This window comes from Parus major, chromosome Z (assembly GCF_001522545.3).
Source record: "Parus major isolate Abel chromosome Z, Parus_major1.1, whole genome shotgun sequence".
Taxonomy (NCBI): domain Eukaryota; kingdom Metazoa; phylum Chordata; class Aves; order Passeriformes; family Paridae; genus Parus; species Parus major.
Window position 1 is genome coordinate 1,477,556 of NC_031799.1, and position 9,323 is coordinate 1,486,878.

The 9,323-nt window shown below is 57.1% G+C and overlaps 1 protein-coding gene across 1 annotated transcript in view; it reads left to right on the plus strand.

Moving 5' to 3' along the window:
- Positions 1–6,218: 6,218 nt before the first annotated feature.
- The window catches only part of SKOR2 (SKI family transcriptional corepressor 2), a 26,646-nt gene continuing 23,541 nt past the window's right edge, over positions 6,219–9,323 (plus strand). Inside the window, exons 1-3 of the mRNA XM_015652340.1 lie at positions 6,219–7,592; positions 7,725–8,423; positions 9,290–9,323. The exon at positions 9,290–9,323 is cut by the window's right edge and continues 27 nt beyond it. Of these exons, the coding sequence (XP_015507826.1) occupies positions 6,219–7,592; positions 7,725–8,423; positions 9,290–9,323 (2,107 nt within the window). The remainder of the gene's footprint in view (positions 7,593–7,724; positions 8,424–9,289) is intronic.

Here is a 9,323-nt window from a genome sequence, read left to right on the forward strand (position 1 = left end):
TGTCTGCAACACCAAAGCTTTGGGGGTCCGAGAGCTGTAGCCGAAGCGGGGAGCCCTCGGGGAAACCCTTTTCCCCGCCCTCCAAGCCCTTCCTGCGCGTTGCCTGCTTGTTGCACAGCTCCTGCCCATCGGCTGGCCCGAAACAGGAGCTCATCCCGGTCTGTAAAACCCTTTGGAGACATCCATATGGACCTGGCTTTAGGGAAGAGTATCTACGGTAAAACCTGTACTATACAAATCACTTTTTTTATTATTTTATTTTTTTTTAATGATAATCCCGAAATCATGGCAAGGAGTAAGGGAATGAGAGGAATGCGGCGGTGAGGGAAGAGGAAAGAAGTTGCTTTTCGGGTGTAGAGAGAGGGAAGGTGACAAGCCAGACCCCGAAGTGGGTAATGGGAACTGTCAAAGAGTGCAGAAGCGTAAAAGCCAAACACTCCCAATCCCCATAGGTTGTTTATTCCTCGTAAAATACAACTCTACATAGCAGGAAGTTACTGCAAACATTTATCAATAATGAATGAATCTCCTGTAATAAAATACACTCATAATTAGCTGCAGTCAAGTACGTACATTATGCCAGGGCTTTTGCAACTCTTTGTTGAAAATCCGACTTAGATAAATCCTCTTAAACAGCCTTTTAAGAGGGGAAAAAATAAATAAATAAAAACCAGGAGCAAACCACCACCCAGCATCTCTCCTCCTTTTCTGCCGTTTCTGAAACCCAAACCGTAACTACTCCTGAAATATAACGGAAAAGTCTTCGGTGAATTCAGAAGAGTCATTAACATTCAGCTTTAAGTGAATGTTAACAGTAAATAAAGAAATCTCTTGATTGTAATAGTTGCAACAAAGCAATAATAAACCAGTGGGCGGTCATCAGTAATGATAAATGTATCATTATTACTGCGTGTTGGGGAGCAGGGTTTGGAAAGTACTTCAGACTTTTTAGTGGCAAGCTTGGTGGCAATTCGTTTCTTAGCCTGGGAAAAAGGGAAGGGGGGGTGGAGAACGCCATATAATTTTATACACAATTTAGGTGAAAATAAATTTAAATCTGTATATTACATTTTTAATTTCAAGATAGTAATTAAAGCTGGTTCATTATATCTCCTCTGAAAGTCTCTGTGCTCATCTTAATTGCCTGTTTGTACAATCTGCTTTCTAAGACACCCAAGGTTACTGGGTTCTGAAAGACGCAAAATTGAATTATTTACTGACGTGATGACTCTTCGTCACGTTTCTCTTGGAAGTTTGGGATCGCTGCTCCCCATCACAGCCCGACTGGGGCCCTGCTTCCCCACCGTGGAAATTTGTTGCTCGTTTAAACACTTCGGAGCAGGCACATTTCTGATGCAAGATGTTCAGAGCTCTTTAATTTATGCATTTGGAGAAAAAAAAAAATTCAATAGCTGAGGCGGCTTTTTTTCGTTTGGGATCTTTTCCCCCCCACCGGTCCACCACCCCCTGGGGTGTTACTTCATGTACACCTAAACTTGCAGCTCTCTTCCTCCCTGCCACTCCATCCTCAGACAGAACAGAAATAACCACCCTCGTGTTTTGAAGAGCTGAATAGAGGGTTAGGGAGCGCCCATCTCCTCCCGGGCTGCCAGTCCCTTCCCGTAGGAAAAAATAAAATTATAAATAGCTTTTTTTTTTTTTTTTTTTTTTTTTTTTTTTTTTTTTTTTTTTTTCCCCCGAGGTGCTGTTTCTATCGGGTGAGTGATGCCGGGGGGGCTGGCGGGCAGCCTTCCCCCCGCGGGGGTATCCGCGCCTCCCGGCTAAGGTCTGCACGTACCTTCGGCGAGGACCACCTCGCGTTTGGATCTCTCCGAGCATATTAAACTGAGAATTTAAGAGACCTCCATCAGACAAAAGGTGCCGTTCTCGGTTCCTTCCCTTTAGCCGGCGTGCTGGTTTTCAGCTACCGATGGGGTAAAAAACTATCAAAAAATGCCCCATCCCTGAACTCTCCTGGTGTCTTTCGAGAGCCAAGAGAAGATCCCGTTGAGTCGTTTCCCCCCTCATTATTACGAATATAGGAGCATCTTTCCGAGGCGTCCTTTTGCTACTGAAAAAACTCCACGTAGAGAGATCTCTGCCCTTTTGTTGTGTCTAGCTGGGTTATTCAAGAGCAGAGACAAAAGCCCGAAGTGATGTGATCTAAATGAGCTCCGGGGTTTTCCAGATGGGACCACCTCTATTCCAAATGCCCTTTCTGCTTAATATAATAAAGTGCGATTAATATAAAAACAAAACAAAAAACCTACTTAGAAAAGAGCTTCGCTCTAGACAAGGCAATGCAAGCGCCATCTACACAAAAGTACCTTTTTTAAAAAAAAAAACAAACTTTGCTGTCTAAATTTTGTTAGGAGAAGAGGTTTTATAACAATACCTTGTGTGCCTGCTACTTACACGGCTGGAAGTTTCAATGGGATGTGGAGAGGAGGGGGGAATGGATTCGCGTTGGGGGGTGGTTTTCTCTGTGGTTTTTTAAACGCACCAAGGTTATCTTGCTCCTCATGGCCTCTCTGCTACATTTAAGCTCTCTGGAAGCAAATAAAGGCCATGAGGGTGGGTTGAGGTGGTTTAAACTTGGTCGCTTTTCGCTGCTGCTCGTTTCCACACCAAGCGATCCGCGGCGGGAGAACGAGCTGCTGTCGCCTCCCGCTCGGCCGCTCCGAGGCAGAATCGCGACAGAGAAAGGAAGATGGAAAAGGAGTCAGGAACTCCTGCTTAGCCCTTCCATGCTTCTGTGAGAAGCCTGCCCACGTTTCCTACACCTCTGTTGAGAGGGGACTCCAAGCCAACCGGCAACAGCAAACAACGAAACGAGAGGGGGAAATTGGGGTCGCCATCAGGACAGGAGCCCAGATCTGCACCTACCCATGAGGGGGAGTGTGGACACCCCACCTCCAGCGGGGATTCCCTTCCGCCCCTCGTCGTGGTCAGGGTGGGCTTCATCCGACCCGCGGAGACCCCGGTGGGATCGGCAGCGGCCGGAGCAGCCCCGCCGGGCCTCGCCCGCCTGGGGACACCTGCGGGATCCTCCCGGTCACTGCGTGGGCCAGCCTTTCTCTGCCAAACCACCCTCGCCGTGCCCGTAGTGAGGCTGTGCTACCCAGTGAGGTTTCCCAACAGGCTTAAGTCAGAAAAAGTAGGGAATGGTGCATTCTTGCCCCGCTTCTCCACGGTGCTGGTGTGGGTCAGTCTCTGTCCCAAATTCGGTGGCCCTTGCACTTCCTCCCTCCGCGGGAGCTAAGACATCCCGACCCGTGGGTTTGAGTTTTCCCTTTAAAGGGAATGGAGGAAGCTACTCCGCTTTTACAACAGAATTCAGGAGGGTCAAGAGCACCAAGCAGGTGACAAAAAAGAATGATAATAATAATAAAAAAACCAGTTTAGTTTTATTTTTCGTTTAGTCACCACAAAATAAAACGTAATCGCTGGCAAGCGATGACCCTATCCCGAGCCTGAGTTTTCCGCCTCTCCCTTCGCTGAAGGTGTTTTGCAAAACCCTCTCATCCCTTTCGCCTCCTGCAGCCGTTTCTCGTCCTCTTCAGCGCCGGGCTCAGAGCCTGGGGCGAAGTTGCCCATCCCCGGTGCTCCCGGGAGCTGTCGGGGAAAAGCCGAGGTGACCACGAGAGAGGGGACAGGTCTGGCCGCTGCGGGGATGCAGGCACTGAGCATCCGCAGGAGCAAGCGGCTTCTCCCTAAAACCCCCCGACCCTCCTGGTGCCGACCTGGGAGCCAAGACAGGAGGGGAGATTTTCTCCGAGGCGTGGTAATAGATCATACAATGTGTGACACGGGTTTAACCAATAAAACAATTTGAATCAATTAGCTGACGGAGGAGAGTTTTGAAGTGTAAAATTCATGTCAGTCTGGCTAGGAAGCATTGATTAAAATGTCACCAATGTGAGGCTTATAGCCATTGCTCACACGAAAGCAGCAGGCTCCGTGCAAAACAGGATCGGGAAAAAGTAGGAGGGAGGGGAAAGGGGGAAGTCTCCCTATGACAGTTGCGAGACAGGGAAGAGCAAGGTTTAATAAGAAGTGACAGAAGTAATAAGGAGAGATGTTTATTATTATTATTATTATTATTATTATTATTATTATTATTATTATTATTATTATTATTATTATTATTATTATTATTATTATTTTATTTAGCGAGTACTCGCGCAATACTCGGATAGAGGAGACAAGGTGTGAGCTTTAGTGTGGATGTTCTGGGAAAGGTCGATGTAGAGATTTCCATCTGGATCTGTGATGCCCGAGAGAAAAAACAGAAACAACAACAACAACAAAACAAATCCCCAAGTTTACGTAGCTAAATGAACAGAAATACCAAGTACTGGTCATGTGCATGGAGAGAAAAAGCGAGATACAAATATTTTTGTGACAGGAAAATAAATCAGAAGGGTATTAGGAAACACTTGGTGGTCCAGTTATCTCCCAGTTTTGGCTAGGGATGAGTTTTTAATTTTCCCGGGTTTTAGCCGTTTTTCTGCAGTTTTCCTCCCTAGAAAGCAGCAGCGTTGAGCAGTATTGGCCTTCTGCCTTGGGGCGGGGGTCGCTGCGGGGTCGCCCCGTCCTCTCCCAGCGCTGCGCAGAAAGGCAGCTGGGACCCACAACCTTTAGGAGGTGAATCGTGTAAAAAAATGTACATTTTCAGTTCACTGTATTTACCTAAAAAAAAAAAAAAATAAAAAGGCAGAAACCCCTACGGTGCTGCAGTCTATTTGCTGGGGTTTGTTTGTTTGTTTGTTTGTTTTCTTCCTTAGCTGGGGGCATAAACCTTTTGAGGGGAAGGGGGAGAAGTTAAAAAAAAGCCAAGCAGAACATATTTGAGCCGTATTGGTGTTTGTGGGAGCGAGAATGTGGGTCCAGGTGCTTGTGAAAGTGGTTCTAGTGAATGACTCCGGTGTATTTGGGAATGGCACTGAGGACACGGGAGATGTCCGTGCTCGTGAGGACACGGTTGTGGCGAGTAATCAACTTTTTCTCCCTTTCTCCTCCCCTACCCTGTAATTTCTCCCGATCTCTTAAAAAAATACCGTTTCTGAAAAGACGCGGGATACATAAGGAGAATATTCAGTTTCTTGGAAGCGATTTGTCTCAGACCGTGAAGGGGCGGAGGGAGGAGGGAAAGGCGAAAAAAGGCAAAAAAAAAAATTAAAAATAAAATAATAATAATAAAAAAAAGCCAAAGCGCCTTCCACCTTCCACCGTTCCGGCCTCTTGCCGGGAAACCGTGCGCGGAGCGGGGCAGCGCTCGGGGGGCGGCGGCGGGAGGCCGGGCACCGACGGGGCGCCCGCATCCCCTCCCGGTGCGGGGAGGGAGAGAGGGGAGGACGAGAGGGATGGGGGAGCCGCCCCCAGCCCCGCTCACCACCCACCGTCCGGGGGGGGCCGTGCGGTGGGTCCGGCCCCGTCCGCCCCCCCGGGCCGCTGACGTCAGCGCGCCCGCGGGGGCCGCCGCACCGGGGGCGGGGGGCTCTGTCCGGCCGCGCGGCTCCGCGGCGGCGGGAGCGGGGATGCGCTTCCCTCCCTCCCGGCGGCTGCGGGAGGACGAGGAGGAGGAGGAGGAGGAGGAGGAAGGTCCGGCGGCGGCACTGCTGGAAGGCGGCCGCGGAGGTAACGGGCGGGGAGGGAGGATGCCCGGGCAGCGGCGGGGAGCACGGAAACTTTGGGGTTTTTTCCGTTCCTCTCTGCCGTGCTTTCCCCATCCCGGGGCGTGAGGAGAGGGGACCCCACCTCGGTCGCCGTGTGCCCGCGGAGGCTCCGCGGGGAGTCCTCCCGGGTGGCGGCGGGTTTCCAGGACGGGGAGACGGACACGCGTCTCTGCTGCGTGTTTGGGGTGGAAGCGCCCGTGGGTATGGGATTCTTCCAAGCGTGGACGGTTCGCCCATGTACCGTCATCTCCACACCCGCGGTGGGATGCGCGCGTCGGAGAGCCGGGAAGCGCGGGGAAGGACAGCTCCGGGGACACCCCCGGCGGGGACGGAGGAGATTTGGGGGAGTCGGGGTCGTTGAGCAAACCTCCCCACGGGTAGCGCCTCCCCACGCCGGCAGACCGGAGGAGCGGGGGCAGGACGGGGCAGTGCGTGCGGCGGGGAGCCCCCACCCCTGGGAGTGCTCGGCTGACGGCGCTGTGTCTCTGTCCCCCTCCCCTCCCGCAGCTAGAGCAGAGCAGCCCCCCCGGCGCTGAGACGATGGCGACCAGCCCGCTGCCCGGCCCCACCGATATCTTGCTGCCGTCGCCGTCCAGCGCGTACCCGCCGGACCCCATGAACCAGCCGAGGGCCGGCCACGCCGCCATGAAGCCCAACCAGGTGGGGCAGGTGATCCTCTACGGCATCCCGATCGTCTCCCTGGTCATCGACGGGCAGGAGCGGCTGTGCCTGGCGCAGATCTCCAACACGCTGCTCAAGAACTACAGCTACAATGAGATCCACAACCGCCGCGTGGCCCTGGGCATCACCTGCGTGCAGTGCACGCCGGTGCAGCTGGAGATCCTGCGGCGGGCCGGGGCCATGCCCATCTCCTCCCGCCGCTGCGGCATGATCACCAAGAGGGAGGCGGAGCGGCTCTGCAAGTCCTTCTTGGGGGAGAACCGGCCCCCCAAATTGCCGGATAACTTCGCCTTCGACGTATCCCACGAGTGCGCCTGGGGATGCCGCGGGAGCTTCATCCCGGCCCGCTACAACAGCTCCCGGGCCAAGTGCATCAAGTGCAGCTACTGCAGCATGTACTTCTCGCCCAACAAGTTCATCTTCCACTCCCACCGCACCCCCGACGCCAAATACACCCAGCCCGACGCCGCCAACTTCAACTCCTGGCGCCGCCACCTCAAGCTGAGCGACAAGACGGCCACGGAGGAGCTGTCGCACGCCTGGGAGGATGTCAAGGCCATGTTCAACGGCGGCAGCCGCAAGCGCGCCCTGCCGCCCGCCCCGCCGGCCCCTGCCGCCGCCGCCCCCGCCGCCTGCCATCCGCTGGGCTCGGTGAAGGCGGCGGCGGTGGTGGGCGGCGGACTGCTGAGCCCGCACCTCCTGGCCGCCCCGCCCGACCTGCACCAGAAGCGGCCGCGCTTCGAGGAGGACGAGGAGCTGCAGGAGGCGGTGGCGGCGGCGCACGGCGGCAAAAGCCCGCGGAGCTACCCCGTCATCCCGGTGCCCAGCAAGGGCTCCTTCGGCGGCATGCTCCAGAAGTTCCCCGGCTGCGGCGGGCTCTTCCCGCACCCCTACGGCTTCCCCGCCGCCGCCTTCGGGCTCTGCCACAAGAAGGAGGAGGGCGGCGGCGGCGACGCCCTCGCCGGGGCGGCCGCGCACAAGGCCGGCGGGGCGGCGGCGGCGGGCGGCGGGCTCTCGGGGCTCTTCTGGCCGGGCAGGAAGGACGCCGCCTTCTACCCGCCCTTCTGCATGTTTTGGCCGCCGCGCACCCCGGGCGGGCTGCCGGTACCCACCTACCTGCAGCCGCCTCCGCAGCCCCCCGGCGCCCTGGGATGCTCGCTGGGGGGGGACGGGGCGGGCCTGCTGCGCCAGGCTTTCCTGGACCTGTCGGAGCCCGGCGGCGAGGCGGGGCCGGCGGGGCTGGGAACGGGGCCGGCGGGGCTGGGGACACCGCCCGCCGCCGCGCCCCCGTCCGCGCCCGCCGCCGCCGCCGCCGCCGCCGCCCGGGACCCGCTGTTCGAGTCGCCCCCCGGTGGCAGCGCCGAGCCCGCCTCGCCCGCCGCTTCCGACGGGGGCAGCGGCGGCGGGGGCGGGCGGGTCCCCCCGCACCACCCGCACCTGCTGGAGGCGGCGGGCGGGCGCAAGGCGGGCGGAGGGTACCACCACTCCAGCGCCTTCCGCCCGGTGGGCGGCAAGGAGGACTCGGAGAGCCTGGCCAAGCTGCACGGCGGCGGCGGCCCCCCGCGTTCCGCCTCGCCGCTGCAGCTGCTGCTGCCGCCGCCGCCACCGCCGGCCCCCGAAGATGCGGGGTGCGAGAGGCACCCGCATCCTCCGCACGCTGCGCACCGCCTTCTTTCCCCTGGAGGCACTAGCTGCAGCTTCGCCAGCGAAGAGAGCAGCGAGGAGGAGGAGGACGAGGAGGAGGAAGACGAGCCCGAGGTGGACGTCGAGGGGCACAAGCCCCCCGAGGAGGAGGAAGAGGAAGAGGAGGAGGAGGGCGAGGAAGAGCCCCGCGGCGGAGACCCCTTGGCGGCCGGCGGCCGCTTTCCACCTGCCCGGGGGCTGCCGGAGAAGGGCGGCCGGGAGCGCCCCGCCGCCGGCCCCTTCCCCCGTCCGCCCGTCGAGGAGAAGCCGGGGGATGGTCAAGCCCCACCGCAGCCGCCTGCCGGGGCCCCGCGGGCGGGCAGCGGCGGCAGCAGCCCAGCACATCACCCGACACCGGAGGAGCAGCCCCTCTACAAGGATGTAAATGCTCTGGCAGGCCCCTTCCCCTGTCTGTGGCCACTGACACCCCCACCCCGGGGCGGGAGGGGCCCCCCTGGGCGGGGACATGGACGGCTGTAACCCCTCACCACCATGTCAGGCACTCTGTACCCCCTGACTCCGTGTCAGGCACTGTAAATCCCCCACTAGCAGGTCAGGAACTGGGTATCCCCCACCCCCGTGTCAGATTCTAGGTCCCCAGTGACCTCTCAGACCAAGCTGGCCTTGGTGGGCCACAATCAGACATGGCCCACCATGGTCTCCTGGTCAAGAGGCTCACCTCACTCCCAAAATTAGGGTGGCCCAAATCCCTTTGCCCAATTAGGTAAGCATCCCAGGGACACCCACTCCCACAGGAAGTTGCTTCTGTGGTGGCACTGCTGTACATGCCAAGCATGCCAGGCCTGCATGCTGCATCCACAGACCAGCCCTGGAAGCTAACAAAAATGTCAGATTCATTTGATGGGTGCCTTTACCAGCAGAGTGTTGGCAATGTCTGCGGGTGTTGCTCCATGTCCTGACCCCTTCAACCCAGATTAACACATGGGAGAAAGTAATCCAACCCCTCTTCTGGGATGGGTGCCCCAACCCAGCCCTGCACGTTTCCTGCAAGTTTCCAGCAGGATGCATGCACCTTCCATAAAGGTGGCTCTGGAAGAGGCCACGGTGGGGTTGCTCCTTGAAGTGGCTGTGGAAGGTGCCCACAGTGGGATTTCCCGTGTCCTTTCCCTGGGCACTCTTCGTGCTCCTATGGAATGTACCCCACTTCTGAGATAAACCACTGCTCCACTGCTCCTTGTAATTTTCCACACTGATCTCATGGTTTTCACCATTTTCTGTTTTTCTAGAATCAGAAGAGCAAGGAGGGTAATCAGGTCATCT